General features: G+C 38.3%; 1 protein-coding gene across 7 annotated transcripts in view; it reads left to right on the top strand.

Moving 5' to 3' along the window:
- The window catches only part of GRIK1 (glutamate ionotropic receptor kainate type subunit 1), a 339,264-nt gene that overhangs the window by 239,728 nt on the left and 79,794 nt on the right, over positions 1-19,742 (top strand). For all 7 annotated transcript variants that reach the window (XM_025044238.1, XM_025044237.1, XM_006908255.2 and 4 more), the window contains 3 exons: positions 866-919; positions 3,929-4,102; positions 15,113-15,256. In XM_025044238.1, the coding sequence (XP_024900006.1) occupies positions 866-919; positions 3,929-4,102; positions 15,113-15,256 (372 nt within the window). The remainder of the gene's footprint in view (positions 1-865; positions 920-3,928; positions 4,103-15,112; positions 15,257-19,742) is intronic.

Here is a 19,742-nt window from a genome sequence, read left to right as displayed (position 1 = left end):
ACCAAAAGACAGTACGCAAGGCCTCTTGGTGACCTGCCCTGAGGAAGGCGATAGTCCTGATTTAGAAGATTTAGAAACAATAGTTTATCTCCAGACAACTTGCAATTTTTCCTTCTCAGTGGACACCATTTCCAGAAATCCCAAAGTAAGATAAAAGTTTGCTAAACAGGTTATCGACTGAGAACTCTTGTCCGTTCTACCCATCTCCTTTTTCTCTGTTCCTCACCAAATAAAACAATGCACAGAGAATGTCTAAAACTAACAAATTCCCAAGTAAGCAATTGAGAATCAAAATTAAGAGGCAGTGTGAAATTTGTATAAAAATAGTCCCCATCCTTCCATCTACAAACAAATCCTCTTTTTTCCTACTCATTCTGTTAACATAAGATGGAAAAGGGGTAGGGAGAAAGGTTTCAGAGATATACTTATTTATAAATCCTCATTTAAGAACATCTACATACCAGCATTGCCAATTCAACATTTAATGAGTTCTACTCTGAGGCATTCTGCTAAGTACCAAAGCTAAGGAAATCAATGAGATATATATCTAAGCATGGGATTACCCAGAACCCTAAGCAGTGGGGAGGGCAAAACCCAGTAATGTCAGGGACAACTCCAAATATAAAATTCGTTGAGCACTAGTCATTTGCGAATTTGATCATCGGTCCGATTACTTCGTTCTAAGTCAAATGCAGTGCAATGAGAGAGCACTGGATGGATGTCCATGGCTTGGATCCTAGCTCCCCATCCGCCACCGATTCATCCCAGGTTTCTCATCTACAGAGTCCCCTCCTGTCCTATGTTCCCAGGCTACTGCGGTCCCACTTCCTGTTTCTGATGCTTTCCCCTGACTTCTCTTTTGCAGGTTCTGTCCATGGGCATGATGACTGAATACTACCACTACTTTTTCACGACCTTGGTAAGCACGTCCAGCAGAAACACATTCCGTGTGACAGGAAATATCTCTAGTTATTTTAAAGTCATTCTCACCAGTGTCGAAGGCAGGATATTGTCATGGAAATTTGACTTTTTTTTTTTTTCCCCTAAAAATCCTCTAAATTGAGAAATGCTGAGAAGGAGATTTCTTTTTTTCTTTTAACTAGCATCAGTGCATGTGTATCCAGAAAGGAATTTAAATGAAACTTCCATTGCATAGAAACTGGCAATGTGCAAACAATTCATAAAGAAGCATTATCTACCTTTTCTATATACATTAGAAGACACACTGAAGTGTATTGTGGCATTCTGGGATCTGATTTGGCTGACTCGCCTGTGTCTAGTAGATAACTGGGTTAGGCATGGGCCATCTGTCAGGTGTTTTGAAGACTGTCAAGAAGAGCAGTTTGGGAGATGCTTTGCACATTGAACATTTTGCACCATGATAAACTTGGCTCTAAGCCTGAGAAATTCAAAATAAATGGAACGCTTTAAATTTTGAGAGATTATCAGATCAAAGGAGAAGGACTTAGGATAGTTAATGCATCAAAATGATCTGATAGCTGTCACTCAATTTCAAAGCTCAACCATACACAGCCACCTCCCCCAAACACACACCCCCCACACGCATACTCTACTTTCTTACATAATAAAGAAACACAGAACCAACCTTTTTTTCTAATATATAAAGATGTGCTGACTAAATTCTACCCAGATTCTGGGAGATTCAGTAAGAGTACCATTTTCTAAATAAGACTGGCGGAGTAGGATGGTGACTAAGGGAAATTAAAGAATTTGGAACAAGGACCAGACAGCATCATATACATACTACTGATAATAGTAAATTCCACTCCTGACTCAAATATGTCTGAGAGCGTGAGGGGTGCAGAGGACATCATGAGACAAATGCTTGGGGACAGTTGCCAAAATCATTGCTGCTGCTGACATTGGGGCCAAGGGGGTGTGGTGCAGGGCAGAAGTTCCTGAAATAAAGTTTGTCTTTCCATGATCTTCCCTCCCTCGTAGATCAGGTCCTCTGTCAGAACAGTCGAGGAAAATCTTGAGAACTGGAAAGTGTCCTACCCTGCTCACAAACACAGCCCTCCCCCATCATCCTGAACAACTGGGTATTACTGGAGGGGAAATGACCATATGCCTCAGGACTTTCTATCATCCCCAGCCGTACACACCCTTAAGAGCCGATTTTGTTGAAATCAGAAAGAATACAACAATGAAACCTAAGGAAGGTCAATAGAGGCCTTTAAGGAATAAAGAAGTTGCCCTTACACTCTGGGTTTCCTCATTCTTCTCTCACAAGAGGATGTTGAAAATCAGACTTTGGACTTTTCCTCATTCTCTATTGTACAGAAACCTCAATTTGTAAGCCAACCTATTTTTGACACATTCAGTGCATTCATTTTAGTGTACTGCATTTACATACTGTTGAATCTCTCTTGGATTCCATAAGAGTATCATTTACTAAGTAAGACTGGCAAAGTAGGCTGGTGAGTAAGGGATTCGACAGGCATTCTGGAAGTTTCTGTCTGATCCTGTGGCTTGAGTAACATTTTTTCTATTCATTGAGTGTGCTAAAGGAATCGTTCTTGTGTTTCAGTCTTTAAGTTGGATTAAGCACTTTTCTTGTTTTTATCTGAATTCTGCCCTGCTTTGCTTTTATATTCTTACCAGTCTTGCCCACGAGTATTAACAAAACTTAAAGAAAAAAAGAAAATTACTTAGTACAAGGGAAAAAAAATATAACACTTTAAAAGACAGTACAGCTTTTTGATACTGAGCTAGGAGCACAGAGCTGAGCTCATACAGCTCTACCATTTAATCCGAAGCTCTCTTGGGAAAGGGCAGTGATCTAGAAGAAAGTCATTCAAAAGAATACATTTGCATACATCTTCTGCAAATACAAATCCTGGAGTTCTTCTGAAGCTGTTTCTCTTTTGTAACCATTATATGTCCAAGATAATGTACTATCTTGTGATGATGCACTTTTGTAAATCAGTTATATACATTGTTGGGACATATTTATGAAAGTTTTTTTTTTCCTGTTAAATGTTATTTTGTAAGTTTGCTTTATACTTAAATGTTATATATTTCAATGTTATATATTTTAGAGTCTCACATTTTTATATAATAAAAAAGTTTAAGTTATCACATAATATGAATCAACTTATAAACTTCTGGTTTCTACTCAGCCTCATCTGTAATGGAAAACACTGCAGTGAGTTGAACTCTTTTCCCCGAAACACTGCCAGAAAGGGAACAAGTTCTACTGTTAAAATACTCACACCCACACAATCATATACTCCAGTGAATTCTCTGAAGAGAACCTTTTGGTTCTTATTCTGAGCTTGTGTTCAGGGAGCACTCGTCATGCCCTCATTGTATGGGACATGGGTTATTGTCATTGAGCCGAGGGTGGTATTATTTCCTGCTAGGAGTGATCTTTCTGTCAAATGCATATACAATGGCCAAATTCCACCTCCTTGGAAAAATCTGGGGCAGCCTGGGACAACAAAATGTGATGAAGAAAGGTGGCACTGCCATTGACAAGAGGACTATCTGGGGGCTGGTCCATCACCACTCAGAACCTCAGTTTCCTCTTATATAAAATAAAAGCATTGAACCAAATGGACACAAAGATCCCTTCCCATTTCCCAATAACTTATCCTAGAAACAGAATTCTCCAGCTTCTCAGAATGTCATATCCTGTGCCCAGAAGCATGCTAATTATTGGCAGCCAAATTCTTCCTGGTTTATCCAAACTCTAACAGTATTACAAAACATGAAAACTGCTTACTGCTTTAGAGTTTCTCAGGCACCAGGCAAATGAAAAACAATGCTTATAGAGCAATGTGATAACGATGGCCATTTTTGCTTTCATCTATTTGTTGCTTCTGCAATCATTAATTATCTTTTTGCATATAAAGCATTAAAAGCATTAACTCTTTGTACTTTCATCATTTTTATTACTGCATAGGACTTATTTGCTTTAGATCTGGAACTCTATAGGTACAGTGGCGTAAACATGACTGGGTTTCGGCTGCTAAATATTGACAACCCCTATGTGTCATCCATCATTGAGAAGTGGTCCATGGAGAGACTGCAGGCCCCACCTAGGCCTGAGACTGGCCTTTTGGATGGCATGATGACAGTAAGTACTTAAGAAATATATATTTGAGAAAAATGTTTGAATTCCTTAGGGATTAGATTAAGAATCTTATATACCTTCTATAGTGTGAGAAAAAGTATCACAACCTGTGCCTTAACTCATATATGAGAGAGGAAGAAGTAAGCTTTTTAGGTATTTTGAAAGCCTGTGTGCATGGCTATTTCCAGCTTTCTGACTGTACCTGTCTCAGATAAAAACATTTAAAAGAGTAGCCACCACTCTCGACAAAATGTAGGCAAAGCAGACACAGAGCAAGGGCAAGTGGAGAGTTTTACCTGTGGGAATGTAGCCTTGAGAAGGCAGGAGGGTAAGAGGAGGAGCAAGCTGCCTGTAAAAGTTATGCAGAACCATTTGCCTTCCCCACTCTGCCACATCTCAGCAAGAGTAAGCATACAGGGGGAAAATGCCAGATTTACATAGAGTTGCTGCATACACGTTCTTCCTGTCCTGAATATGTAGAGGCACACCTTTGCAGATATTGACAGTGCTTCACATCAGCCATATGTCGCTCTTGGAGCAGATGCCAAGCCCGCCTCCTGACAAGGGAGAGATTCTCTCCTGAACGGATAAATTGCAAACTGCCCCATCAAGAGCTTCTCACTAACATCATTTGTCTTTTGTTGTCAAATGCACCCTCGGTGAATTTCTCTAATGAAACACCCTGTGTGATAAAGAAAATAGCAGGAAATTTTTTGTAAAAGCTTTCTATGTAGGAGCAGTGTCATCTAAAGAAAAAGATATTTGGAATGCAGGTTGGTAATAGTGTTTTAAATTGGCATAGTATTTCATTCTGTTCCCATCGCTCTTGCTTTTAAGACGTAATTTACCAATAACCGAAAGGTATCATCTCAGAGAAATGAACTTGGGATTTTTTTCTTCTTTTTCTACTTTTTTAATGAGAAGTAAATTAAAAGAAGAAATAAATGAATAAATTAATTGATTCTGGTTGATCTCATGGTCAAGGTCCCTTAATATTTTTCAAACTTAAAATAACTCTTCAAATATAAAAAGTGATCTGTGAGATAATAATGAAAATCGTTTTGCTACAAATGATCCTTGGGGTGATTTGAAAATGTTTTTGAATAAGAACAAGTAGAGAATATCCAGGGAAATCCTAGACTTCTGACACCGAAAGAGAGGGAGGAATTGGAGGGAGGGGGAGAAAGAGAAAGACAGACAGACAGAGAGAGAGAGAGAGAGAGAGAGAGAGAGAGAGAGAGAGAGAGGAATTGGAGGGAGGGGGAGAAAGAGAAAGACAGACAGACAGAGAGAGAGAGAGAGAGAGAGAGAGAGAGAGAGAGAGAGAGAGAGAGAAAATATGTTGGTTTTTTTCTCTTCTTGGTTGTTGGTTTTCTCTTCTCATGGATTTGTAATACAATGAGTTCAAGTATGTTTCAAAATCCTCTGCCCACCCTCCAACTACCTGTAAGATTTCTATCACAGAATAAGACCTAAAATTATTTTTACCTGCACTTAGTATAGAGCACTAAAAGAATTAGTTTGGAGCTATGTTAATGCAGATGTTGATTTATGCCAAAAATTAAATATTCATCACAAGCATGGCTTAATTTACTAAAATAAAATATATGTCGTGTTCAATTATACTGAACTGACAGAACAGTTTGTATATATTGACTGAAATGAGGAAAACCACTGAACGAGAGAGATTGAGCTGTACAATTCACACTGGAATCAGGTTGGGCATGAGATGCTACTGCTCCCCCAAGACTTCTGACAGTGTCCTGGACGAATGGCAGTCCTGTAGGCAGGAAGCATGGCAGAGCCAAGTTGCAGTGGATGAAAGAGATTCCATTCTATCTAGAGTTTATTACTCTCATCTTACCTAAAAAGAGTTTTCTTAGGCTCTTTTATTATTGTTTTCATTATTGTTATGAACTAGAAAAAGGGAAATGGGGATTTATCAAACAGAAGAAGGTGACTCATCAGAGTTCTATAAAAATGGGTATAGTAGTTATGTCAAGTCATGTCAATACTAGTCCAAAAAAGTGGTAGAATGTGGCATCCACTAGACTTTGGATCCCGTAATCTATTAGATATAGCTTAGAAAATGATTCTGTGAAGCATAATATTGACCTCTTTTTTATCCAAAGAAGCCATTTTTGCAGTTCAGTTTTTCCTTTCTGCTCCTAGTAGAGGTGATTAATTTAGGGATGTATAAAGGGCAATTGTAAGGGCATCCAATGGACTAATTGCTCAGTCACGAGAGCATATCCCAATATTCCACTCCTAAACAGCAGAATGAACATTCTTTTCAAGTGCACAAAAAATATTTTTCAGGATAGATCACATGTTAGACTGCAAAACATTTCTCAGTAAACTTAAGAAAACTGAAATCATATCAAGTATTTTCTCTGATCATAACAGTATGAAACCAGAAGTCAATTACAAGAAGAAAACTGGGAAAAAAAACCACAAACAAGTGGAAGCAAAACACCAGGCTATTAAACAATCAATGGCTTATTAAAGAAATCAAGGGGAAAAATTTTTTCTAAAAATTTCTTGAGACTAATGAAAACAGAAACACAGTGACTCAGAATCTATGGGACACAGCAAAAGCAGTTCTAACAGGGAAATTCATAGTGATATAGGCCTATTTCAAGAAATAAAAAAAATGTTAAATATACATGCTAACCTTATAACTAAAGGAACTGAAAAAAGAACAAACAAAGCCCAAAGTGAGCTGAAGGAAGAAAATAATAAAGATCAGAGCAGAAATAAATGAAATAAAAATAAACAAACAAAAAATAATAGAAAGATCAATGAAACTAAGAACTGGTTCTTGGAAAAGATAAAATTGATAACCTTCAGCCAGACTCAACAAGAACAAAAGAGAGAAGACCCAAATAAATAAAATCAGAAATGGCAGAGGAGAGGTGACAAGTGCCAGAGAAATACAAAGGATTATAAGAAAATACTGTGAACACTTATATGCCAACAAACTGGATAACCTAGAAGAAATGGTTAAATTCCTAAAAACATACAGTCTTCAAGACTGCATTGGGAAAAAAATGGAAAATCTCTAAGACAGACTGATTTATAGTAACAAAATTGAATCAGTAATCAAAAAACTCCCAACAAACAAAAGTCCAGGAGCAGATGGCTTTACAGGTAAATTCTACCAAACATTCAAAGAAGAATTAAACTATTCCAAAAAATTGAAAAGGAAGGAATGCGTCCAAGCTCATTCTATAAGGCCACTATTATTACTCTGATACCAAAACCAGGCAAAGACACTATTAAAAAAAAATTATAGGCCAATTTCCTGTTGAACATAGATGTAAAAAGTGCTATACAAAATATTATCAAACCAAATTCAGCAATACATTAAATAGACTATACTCCATGATCGGGTGAGATTTATTCCAGGGATACAAGGATGGTGCAGTATCTGTAAGTCAATTCAACATGATAGACCACATAAACAAAATGAAAAATAAAAATTACATGATCATCTCAATAGATGAAGAAAAAACATTTGGTGAATTTCAACATCCATTTATGATAAAAACTCCCAACTAAAAGGGTATAAAGGGAAAATACCTCAACATGATAAAGGCTATAATGACAAACCCACAGCTAACATCATAATCGACAGTGAAAGGCTAAATTCTTTTTCACTAAGAATAAGACAAGGATGTCTACTCTCACTGCTCTTATTTAACATAATATTGGAAGTCCTAGCCACAGCAGACAAGAAAAAGAATACAAGGTATCCAAATTAGAATTGGAAGAAGTAAAACTGTCATTATTTGCAGATGACATAGTACTATATCTATAAAACCCTAAAGATTCCATTAAAAAGCTACTAGAATAAATAAATTCAATAAAGATGTAGGATACAAAATTAATATTCAGAAATTTATTATATTTCTATAAATAATAACAAACTATTAAAAAGAGAAATGAGGAAAACAATTCCATTTACAATCGCATAAAAGGAATAAAATATCTAGGAATAAATTTAACCAAGGAGGTAAAAGACTGATACTCTGAAAACTATATGACTTTGATTAAAAAAAAAAAAAAAAGTTGACACAAATAACTGGAAGAATATACCATGCTCATGGATAGGAAGAAATAATGTCATTAAAAAGTCCATACTACCCAAAGCAATCTACAGATTCAACGTAATCCCTTCCTAAATTTATTTGGAACTACAGAAGATACTGAATAGCCACAGAGATCTTGAGAAAGAATAACGAAGTTGGAAGTATTATGCTACTTGATTTCAAACTACACTACTAGGATACAATAATCAAAATAGTATGGTACTGGCATAAAAATAAACACATAGATCAATGGAATGGAATAAAGCATCCAGAAATAAACCCTTGCTATATGGTCAATTAATCTATGACCAAGGAGGTAAGAATATATCATGAGGGAGAGACAGTCTCTTCAATAAATGGTGTTGGGAAAGCTGGACAGTTACCTGCAAAAAACGAAACTAGAGCACCGTCTTACACCATATACAAAAATAAACTCAAAATGGATTAAAGACTTAAATGTAAAACCAGAAACCATAAAACTCCTTGAAGAAAATATAGGCAGTAAACACTTCGACATTACTCTTAGCCATATATATATATGTATATATAGTGCATTTGCCTCCTTGGGTGAAAGCAACAAAAGCAAAAATAAACCAAAACAACAACAACAAAAATAGGACTTCATCAAACTACAAATATTTTGCACAGCAAAGGAATCCATCAACCAAAAAAAGCAGCCTACTGAATGGGAGAAGATATTTGCTAATAATATATTCAAAATATATTTGAAAACTCATACAACTCAACAGTAAAAGAAATAAACATCCAATTAAAAAATGGGCAGAGGACCTGAACAAACATTTCTCCAAAGAAGACATGCAGATGGCCAATAGACACATGAAAAAAATGCTCGAAATCACTAATTATCAGAGGAATGAAAATCAAAACCACAAGAGATATTACCTCACACCTGTCAGAATAGTTATCATCAACAAACGCTGATGAAAATGTGGAGAAAAGGAACTCTCTTCTGCACTGTTATTAAGATTGTAAACTAGTACAGCCACTATAGAAAACAGTAAGGAGATTCTTCAAAAAATTAAAAAATAGAACTACCATATGACCCAGTAATTTCACTTCTAGGTATTTATCTGAAGAGAAGAAAAATATAATTTCCAAAAGTTATAGGCACTCCCATGTTCATTTCAGCATGTTTACAATAACCAAGTTATAGAAGAAACCTAGGGGTCCACCGATAGATAAATGAATAAAGATAAAGTACACACACACACACACACACACACACACACACACACACACACACGAATATTACTCAGCCATAAAAAGAATGAAATACTGCCATTTGCAGCAACATAAATGGATCTACAGAGTATTATGCTAAGTGAAATAAGTCAAGCAGAGGGAAAAAAATTGTATGAATTTGCTTACATGCAAAATCTAAAAATGAAACGAACAAAAAACATGAAACAGAAACAAACTCATAGATTCAGGGAACGAACTGATGATTGCCGGAGAGGAAGTGGGTGGGGACAATGAGCAGAAAAGAGGATGGGGATTAAGAAGTACATACTTCTAACTATAAAATAAGTCATGCGGATGTAATGGATAGTATAGGGAACATAGTCAATAATACCATAAAACTATGTACAATGACAAATGGTTACTAAACATATTGTGACTACTTCACAAGGTAGATAAATGTTGAATCACTATATTTTACACCTGAAACTAATATAATATTGTATGTCAATTTAAAAGTTAAAAATATAATAAAGAACTAGTTCATGGGGCTCCAAAATCTCCTTGGGCCCATGGACACCTGTTGATATCACATTATGTTATGTATTAACTTATTCATTTTATAAATCTATATTATATGCTTACAGTTAGAACTTTAAAAATCTTATAAATCTATGAGATCTAATAAATTATGTAGGGGAAAAAGAGGTAGTACCCCCATCAAAAAAATAAAAATAAAAAAGAGAGAGTACAACTCACTCCACGTCCCCACGCTTGGGCCCAGTGCTGACAAATCTTTGTTCTGAAGTTGCCTCTGTACTCAAACTCTTTCTCCTCTATCTTAGAGATAAAAATCCCTGGAGTTTCAGTTCCACTGGGTCTCTATATATCAGGTACAGCGTTTCATTCATTCTTGCATCTCTAGCATTTGTTGCTCCCCACGGTCTAGAATCTTTCTCTATTCAAGTTGGCTCAAATGCCACTTCACCAAGAGGTCTTCTGTGAACCTGTTACATAATACAGTAGCCTCTCCTTTTCTTCTCAACCCTTATGACCCAATATGTTATATTTTGATTTGTTTGTTCAGCATCTTCCCCTACATGAATATAAAATCCATAAGGATAGAGACTTTGTCTTTTTGTTCTCTGTTTTATCTCCAGCACTAGAAAAGGCTTGGCACAAAGCAAGCTTTCAATAAATACGTATTTCATAAAGGAATTACTTAAAGTAAGTGAATACAAATTGAGCTTCTGCTAAGACTCAAAATGTTAAATAAAAAATATTCATACAACCCTGAAATAGTTCCCTATATGTTTAAAGCAATCCCCTATAAATAAGAAATAGGCATGATTAGTGAAGACAGAGATTAGTCTAAAGTAATATTATTATTTCAAACATTTTCCATAGACTAATCACTATTAAAATTTAAGTAACGCCATTGACTGTAATAGAATTGCACTTTCCAATATTATACACATTATCTCACTGTCTCCAAGGGGAATTTTCCTGCAGCCCTTTATAGTCATATTTTTGTGTATCCCACATAAATATGCAGATGCTCATATGAATATATGATACAGGATTTTTCAAAATTGAAAACCTATGTTTTACTTCCCTTCCACTTATCTATTTTCCTCTTTAATATGGTTAACTATTAAGCGTTTATTAAAACTCCATGCACTAAAAATATCTTCAAAGAATATTATTATATATGTCATAACATATCCAAATCTAAAATTAAGAAGTCATATCCAAGTCCAAAAATTTTGTCTCCAGACTTAAGAACCATAGGTTTAATTAAAGAAAAAATATTGACTTTAATACTAGGATTAAAAATGAGTTAAGAACCCTGTTAATGAGTCAATAGAGTTCAAAAATAGTGAAATTTTTTAAAAACATCTTGAGATTAGTAAAGAAAGAATATTTTATCAAGCAAAGTGTTAATTAACTCTAGAAGTTTAGGGTGATTTTATAAAATCTGTTTGATTACTTTCCACTACATTTAAATTTTTCCCAGCACTTGAGCTGATTCAATCTATTGGCTTTTGGAAAGGCTAGGGTAATGAAGTGGCCTGTTCTCAAATTGTGAACCGAAATTGTGTACGATTCAATACTGCATGAGTCATCAAAACAACACGTTAATCTGTCGTCTGCCTTCTCAGTTCTTCAAATGCATTCAAATATGAAGCTGTCAGTAGCTTTATCTTACAAGTGACCACTTCCTATAATCCTGATCCACAGAGAAGACATCTTTGAGTGTCCACCTCGAGTGTCCACTGCTATTCCTGTGATGAAAGACAGCAGACAGTAGAATTCAGTGGAAAAAGCAAGATCTTTCAAGATGAGGAAAACCTAGTTTTAAGTCCTGGCTATATCCCCTGAATGTCTAAATGACCTGAGTAAGTTATTTAGCCTCTCTGATCCTGTTTGCTCATCTGCAAATTTGTGTAATAATGCTTTACAGCATTACTCTACAGATTAAATTAGGTAAGCCTCTAGGACATAAAACTGAATTTACTTAATTGTACCTGCTGTTTTGCTAAATTGTAGTCAATTAAAGGAGAAAAAAAAGATATTCTGAAATAGTGAGGCAGAATGCATTTGTTTACAAGAGACACATTCCTTGTGAACATGTAGATCAAGATGGTCCCTTACCTGGGACCTATGTGACCTTGTATGACCAGTGGGATCACCCAGGTGTATTTGCCAACTCCACCTATAATCATCTTTTCCCAATTCCTGGTCTCTCTCAAAAGCTGACAAATATTCATTGAGACTCACAACATACCAACTTCTGTGACAGGCTTCGCAAAACCTGGGGGAGCTGCCATTCTAATTACTGAATTTCTAGATATCGCGAGTCCATGGTGCTGTATTTGCCACCTTCCCCAACTCGTTTCCAGACCGCAGTTTGCTTGTGGGTTGCTCTTCTCTCCTTCCAGAGTGCTCAGGGTACTCCCTGCCTCTCCCCCCACTTTGGCTCCTTCAGCAGCAGCCAGCCCCACAAACCTGTGCTCTCTGGCGGGGCTCCCCTAGGCAACACGCCAGTCCTCCCACTCTTGTTAAAATCCTCATCACTTTAATGAGGCGTAACTCAGAAAGAGGGAAACTAGCTAATTCGTACTAAGTGGCACATTACTGTTAGCTCTATGCTAGAGGTGACACATTTGGAGTTTAATAAAGGAACCCGTTAATACCAAGCGAGAGAAGAGGTTCAGGACATGGGGGAGGAGGGCATCATTTGGAAGCACTTCCTTCTAGAAAACTAACTTGTCCCTCTGCAACAGGTTAGTGAACGTTCCCGAATTTGGAGAAAAGATGAGAAATCTATACATTTTCCCATTTGCTCTCCAAAGACTATGTCTCCCTTCGACACCTCCAACTCTAGCTTTTTGCAACAACAATTACATACCAGGCAGGCAAAAAATGGGGACTCTATAAAGCTATATTGTGTTGTTACCCCTCATTCCTAAGATGACATAGCATCTTATTGGTCTCTGCTGGGAGTCTCCAAGACTGCATCCAGGTTTCATGATTTGCTAGAGGGACCCACAGAAGTCAGAAAAGCTGTGATACTCACAGTTACAGCAAAAGGATACATATTAAAATTACCAACGGAAAAAGTCACCAAGGACACAGTCCAGGAGAAACCATGCTTCTAGTCATCCTTCCCCAGGAGAGTTGAGATGACAGTGCTTCATTCTCTCAGTGACATGTAAAAGGTGGTGCCAACCAGGGAAGCTCACCCAAGCCTAGGGGTCCAAGGATTTTACTGGGGGTCAGTCACACAGGCATCAAGTACCCATGTAGGCTAACCTTAGCTACTCAGTCTCTAGCCATTCCATAGGTCAAACTGATACAGCATAGCCCAAGGCCCCAGGTGAACAAAAATAGGCAGTCACTATACATCGTGATGTCACTATAAATCACACTGTTAGCATCAACTATCTGGCATTACCCAAGACCCCAGAGATACAAAGATTCTATGATCAGGCAGAATGTTCCAAGGGTTAGAGATTATCCCCCAGGAGCCAGTCAAAGGCCAGTCCTTTCTTTGGCATGTTCAGGGTTTGAATATCTGAGTTAACCCTGTTTGCACATTATTGTAATAACCAAAACACTGTGCATCTGAGAGAGGCCCACTTTTAATATACTTGTTTCGTGATCCACATTGTGGTAAAAAGATTCTCTTAGGGGCATGGAGCAGTGTGGTTTCATCCAGGATTTCAATGTAAATAAAATGTGAATATACACACATTTGGAAAAATAAAATTTGAAACACAAGCCAATTTCTTTTACATTTACCTAAAATGACTTGAGAGTTGCTATTCGGGAAGCAGGCCTCCAGCATAAAACTGAAAAGGGGAGGAAATTCAATGATAGTTTATAGTGCTATAAAATAGTAAACGTCTCCTCTAAGAAAACATAGTATGACAAGGGGAAGGATACTTTCAGAATAAATGGTTTTCTTCTTTGAATTTGAAAAGCGCTGATCAGGCCTACAGTTTTAAACCATGTTTTTACTCAGCCCAGTGCAGAGGCAGCCTTGACAAAGGAAGTCAAAATTCTTTCTAATTTAAATTTATAAAAAAATTAGATCATTGAAATTTCTCTCCTCATACTTATCTATCAAATCAATCACTTGGCCACTTAGTAAATACACATACGAATATATTTAAAAAGCATATTCCCTAAAGGTCCAGATCTCCATAACATAGCAGCTAAGGGGATGAGCTCTGAACTCTGTTTTCATCTTGGAATGGAACCCTTGTTCCTGCTCTACAGGCGACATAACTTACGCCGAATCAATATACTGTGTAGAGGTCAGTTTTCCTACATAACAAATAGTTTTATCTATCTGTTCTGCTTATTTTGTGGGGTTGTTGAGAACTTCAAATGAGCTAATATATTTGAAGTTGCTCTAAAAACCCTCAAGTAAAATGTGAAGATATTATAAGATCTTATTCGTAAATAAAACCATAGGGCAGTATAGTTTATAAAACGCTAGAAGTCTTTTGTGAAATCTTACAAATGAGAGAAGTTTCATGAGGAAGGGAAGAATGAGATGCTCAGCCCCCGAATGGAATGGCTACTTAAATCTCTATCAGGAAAGCAAATGATGACAAGAACACCCATATTCTGAGGAAGTTTACACATGTCTGTTCTTCAGAGGGTTTCCCGAAATTTGCTGTTGAATTTAATCCCGTGACTAACAATCTTCGTGACTCTAGTAAAGGGAAGTGACCAACATAAGTATACTTTTCTGGAAATCAGCTGTTAGTTTTACTTCCAGCAGTTTCTTTCTACCAAATCTAAACAAATAAAGAGATTGATAAATAGATGTAGATTAAATACTGGAAAGAAAATCTGATATTGAAATATGAAGCTTTAGTAGCTTTTAACTCAATATAATGGATTTAACACCCTGCTTAACATAGAAGATGCTCCAAAAATATTTGATCCCTGAATCAAGTCTTTCGTAGCTGATCTGAGATGTGTTTTTTCAAGATCTAAAAACAAAGCAGAGCTATGATTCCAATTTACTTTGGAGCATGAGGTATTATTTTAGAGAGAAATAGTTATTGGAGAATAAAAACTGTTCAGCTGGAGAATAAATGTCTGTTGAGATCAGACATATAAGGGATAAGGAAGCAGGCAGTGATTACATAAGGAAAGGAAGGTAAGTAAAGGTGAGATTGAAACTGTGTGTTTTCCTCCGCAGACTGACGCGGCTCTGATGTACGATGCTGTGTATATGGTGGCTATCGCCTCCCACCGGGCTTCCCAGCTGACCGTCAGCTCCCTACAGTGCCATCGCCACAAGCCATGGCGCCTTGGACCCAGGTTTATGAACCTGATTAAAGAGGTCAGTACTGTTCACTTGTAGCCTAGTTCTTTCTTCAGCTTAGCACTGTGTGACTTATCAATCGTGTGTGGTCCTTTCCATATGGCTCTGTTGGCATGATGTCTACAAGGGAGGAGAAGCTATCTTCAACCAGTTTGTTGGGACTTTATTGGTAAAAGATTGTCTGGAACTACCAGTAAATTTCCACTGTGATGCTGAGAAGTTTAAAGAAGCTATCAAATCATAATACTGGTCCTCCTTCATTTCAACGATGGCCTCACATGTGCTGGTCCTCCACAGATGTTTATAGAGTTCATAGGTGTTTATCCCAGGGCCTGTTGAGTCAAGAAGTGAGTGGTCCATCACTGAAGGTACCAGAGAAAGTTCCTACATTGTCAGCTCATATAAATTCCCACTAAACAAGGGCCGTCAGTGGTCTCCTATGTCTTGGTTTGTACAGGACTTGAGCAGAAGGAACCCTTTGTACTAATGATATTCCGATTATTGTGCCATTTATCAACTAACTGGCAAAGTCCAGTTCCATGCAGAACACCCAGTGCAGAAGCTATTTACCGAGAGGACAGGATATTTGGGGGAGGAGAGTTCTTCATTATCGCTCTGAGATCCAGGACTAGCCCCTACCCTTTCCTTTTCTTTAAGATAAATTGGCTTTCCTTCACAAGATCCTGTTCTAAGATCTCAAAACTCCTAATGGATATGTATCCTTGAATTATCTTTGACCCCAACATATACTTGAGGGTTTGTCTGGACTTGACAAGCTGAAATAAGATATTTGCAAGCAGCCAGGCCTGACTGAATGTGTACTATACTCCATGACACTGCTCCAATGCTTTCTCTACGGGATGCAGAGAGTTACAACTCAGATAAAGAGTATGTTTTTTCCTCTCTGTACTGGGGAAGGTTGGGGTGAGATAAAGCCTTGAAAGAGAAGAATGGGAGGAAATAGTAAGAGAAAAAGCCCCGCTAAGAACAAGGGGGACATCCTGAAGAAAAACTGCTTTGGCCTCTATCTCTGCTGGTCTCTTCAGCACCTACAGACTCTCTCAGGCTGTTCGGTCTACTTCCCCATTGAAAGATGACTCTAGTCTGTAAGGGTGAGGACCAGAGAGGCAGGATGGATGAGCATCAACAGTATGCAGGCTCCAAAGTAAGGTTACCTGCAAGGCTGAGACTAGGATGCAGAAAGCAGCAGTGTCCTGAGCACATGATTTAAGGAGGCACTTACACTCAGGTTGGAACTCTGCTCTAAAGGAGACTAAGAGGGAGCACTTTCTTAAATGTTGTGCTTTGGGTCCCTCTTACCTCACCCTACTCCTGGCCAGGTTCCTTGGGTTTAAATCTCAGTACCACTAAGTTTATGAGTGATGTCACCAGGACAAGATACTTCAACTCTTTGTGTCTGTTTTCTCATCTGTAAAATGGGGATAACGCCTTCTGGCTCACAGCATTATTGTGAGGATAAAAAGTGAGGTGATACTCGTGAAGAACAATGCCAGAACACAGTAAGGATCTGAAATATTAGCTATTCTCTTACCACTGGAATGAACCACTAATAACAGCCTCGTTCCGTTTACTGAAGATAATGCCAGAAATTTAAAACTGGCAACATCAAAAACGACGACAAAAAAATCACAAATAGGCATGAAATGAAATACCCTTTCTGACAGCTCATAAATCTGACATACTGTGCCTAATAGAAAAACATTACACAGCCTCTCCTCTGCCGTGATCATGGTTGTGTCCTGAATCACCACCGTAAGCACCTTGATCTTTAACAAGGAAACAGCTGGTTTCTTTTTATCTCACACTAGTGTAAGGAGAGGCAATGAAGCCACATGAAAGCTGGAGATCAAACACTTGGAGCACCCCATGCTCCTTTTGGCTTGTACTTAAGTTGCCTACGAAGATGAAATTACCAAACCACATATAGATATGTTTTAAAAAATAATGAGCTCTGAAATGAGGGACCACATTGAAAGCAAGAAAGCATTTTACATACATTCACTCCAAAAAGTGACTTCTCCATTCTCAGACTCCACAGTTGGAGGTGGAAAGGAAAAGGACAGGATGCATTAGAAAAACCTTTATCACCATTGTTCTCATCTTCTCTTTTGTCTCTGAGCCAAGATGCCAGATGCTACCTTTGTCAAGGTGTAGGTACATGCAGAGAAGATAGGAGTGGGGGGGAGGTGGGGGGTGGGGGTAACCAGGTGCAAGGCCCAGGCCTGTGGAAGGATTGGCACTGAGGGGCTTCTGAAGCAAACTTAAAGGTGCAAAAGTGACAAAATGCAGACGTTTCATTCAAGGAATACATAATTCAACAAAATTTTGCAGGCATCGGGCTTTATTAGGAAACATAAACGGAGGTATTTAGTCCTAAAACTTCCTTTCTTGTAGTAACTATCACTTTCCAAACAATTCCCGAAACTATGATCGGAAGCAATGTAAAGGAACAGGTCAGCAGACTGAATTTATGGGGTGAAGATCGCATTGTCACAGGAGGTAAACTTCCCCAGCAGAGAAGTAGTTGCATGCGCACTAATCCCTAACACCGCTCGTCACTGAGAATCAGTAAGCCTTTTCGACAGGTCTCTCAGGCTAACTGCTTGTCAGTGTTGTAGGCTGACTAGAAAGAGGGAAAGAATTGAAGAATATTTTAAACATCATAGAGTGTGTTATAATGTCATCTCTCAGGGCATTTGCTAAACAAATGTATATTAGGAGATTATAGATTCCTACTCAACAAGCAATACTGGAACTCCTTTATATAAGTAATGTTAATTTGACTCTCTAGGAGAAAATCTCCCTCCCCCACTCCCCCTGTAAATTAGATGTGGTTTCTACTATCTACTACTACCAATTTCACATAGTGGAGTAAAGGCGGGCTTCTGTAGAAGCTTTCCTATGCCTCAGGATGAAACCCACACTCAGCAGGATGAGCAGGGTCTCTAGAGATCTGGTTCCTGATCCGCTGGCCCATCCCACAACTTTTTGTAACCCCCTGAACTTGCCATATGCTCCTACCAAATTCTCTCACCTCTGACTGAATGCCTCCTCCGGGTCATCCTTTATGTCTCAAGTTAAGCACTAGCTCCTATCTTCCAGCCCTGACCCATCGATGTTGGCTCCTCATTTATTATGATTGTTGTTACACCATCAAAATGATTTGCATGTCTATCTCCAAGTCGTACTTTTCCAATCTTGAGTCCCTAGTTCACATACAATCTATACGCAAGTACCGTAAGACACACTCAGTACATGAATAACCCCATGTAGTAACAGTTCAATAGGATAGTGCCAGGGTTTAGACCGGACTTGTGGACCGGGGTCCTAGTTCTGATGGGGGTGTGGGGCAGGGGTCTCTGGAACAGGACGGCTTTCATAACTCTAGTAACAGGAGTGTACACCCTGAGATTTAATCACAGATTACCATCTGCGTAAACTTAGCCATTTAGTGTCTTTCTCAGAGGCCTCTTTTATAAAATGGGTATAAAAATACCCACCTTATATGTTTGTGGCAGTTACATATATTATAGCACAGCCGAGCAAATGGCTGGCATGCAGCGGTTGCTCAATAAAGCATAGCTCTCATTAAATGGAAGGTTCTGCTAAAAATGTTTATCATGTAAAGCAGTTGTCAGGAAGAAATGAGGCAGAGCACATAGAACATTTAGTACATTGCCCAGCATATGTTAGCACCGTGTGCTTGCGATTGTTATTATTAGCATCATCATTATTATTACTGAAGCCCAAGATGAAGTAGCAGGGTTTGCAAAAAGGAGAATAGGAACTAGTAGTGGAAAATTAGGAATTCCATGGAGATGGGCATGCAGCCTACAGCAGGCCAGTTGCAACCATGCCAGGGAATAAGGGAATTTTTGATCATGGAGCACACACACAACTGTCCAGGAAAGGCCCCAAGATGCTGGGTAATCATCAGCTGGGCTGAACCAGCAAGAAACCCTGGCAAACCACATCTCAGGTCAGTTTGGGAAACGACAGCTGAATGTGAGTGCTGAGGAAGCTGAATTACTTCCTGCCTGAGATCAGAGTCCCTCTGAATCCAGAGTAAGTTCTAGCTGGCTGTGGGGAAAGCAGTGGCAGCAGCTGCAGAAGGAACGAGCTCACTGAGGCAACTGGAGAGAAGAGGCTCTATGATGACAGGTGCTGAGAAGGGCAGAGAGCTGTGAGTACAATGAAGTGAATTACAAATTTTAGGTTATGGCAGTGGTCCTTAACTGTTTTCTGGGTTACAGACCCTATATTACAACTGGACACTTCTTGCTTGGGGCTACGCTGTGCTCTCGGAAATCAGCAGGTATTTTAAGCGGGTACCCTCATTGGGCCTGGGAGATTTTTAAAGCTAACTCTTGTTCTCAAAGTGCTTTCTTTGACTGTATGATTTCCTGTGCGGCAGTCTCTCCTGATGTTTCTATGACCTAAGTAACAGATCTGTTTCAGATGGAAGCATGCATTGCTTCCTCAG

This window comes from Pteropus alecto, unplaced genomic scaffold, assembly GCF_000325575.1.
Source record: "Pteropus alecto unplaced genomic scaffold, ASM32557v1 scaffold81, whole genome shotgun sequence".
In the NCBI taxonomy this organism is placed as follows: domain Eukaryota; kingdom Metazoa; phylum Chordata; class Mammalia; order Chiroptera; family Pteropodidae; genus Pteropus; species Pteropus alecto.
Note: the sequence above shows the minus strand (reverse complement) of the source record. Positions and strands in the feature narration are given on the sequence as shown.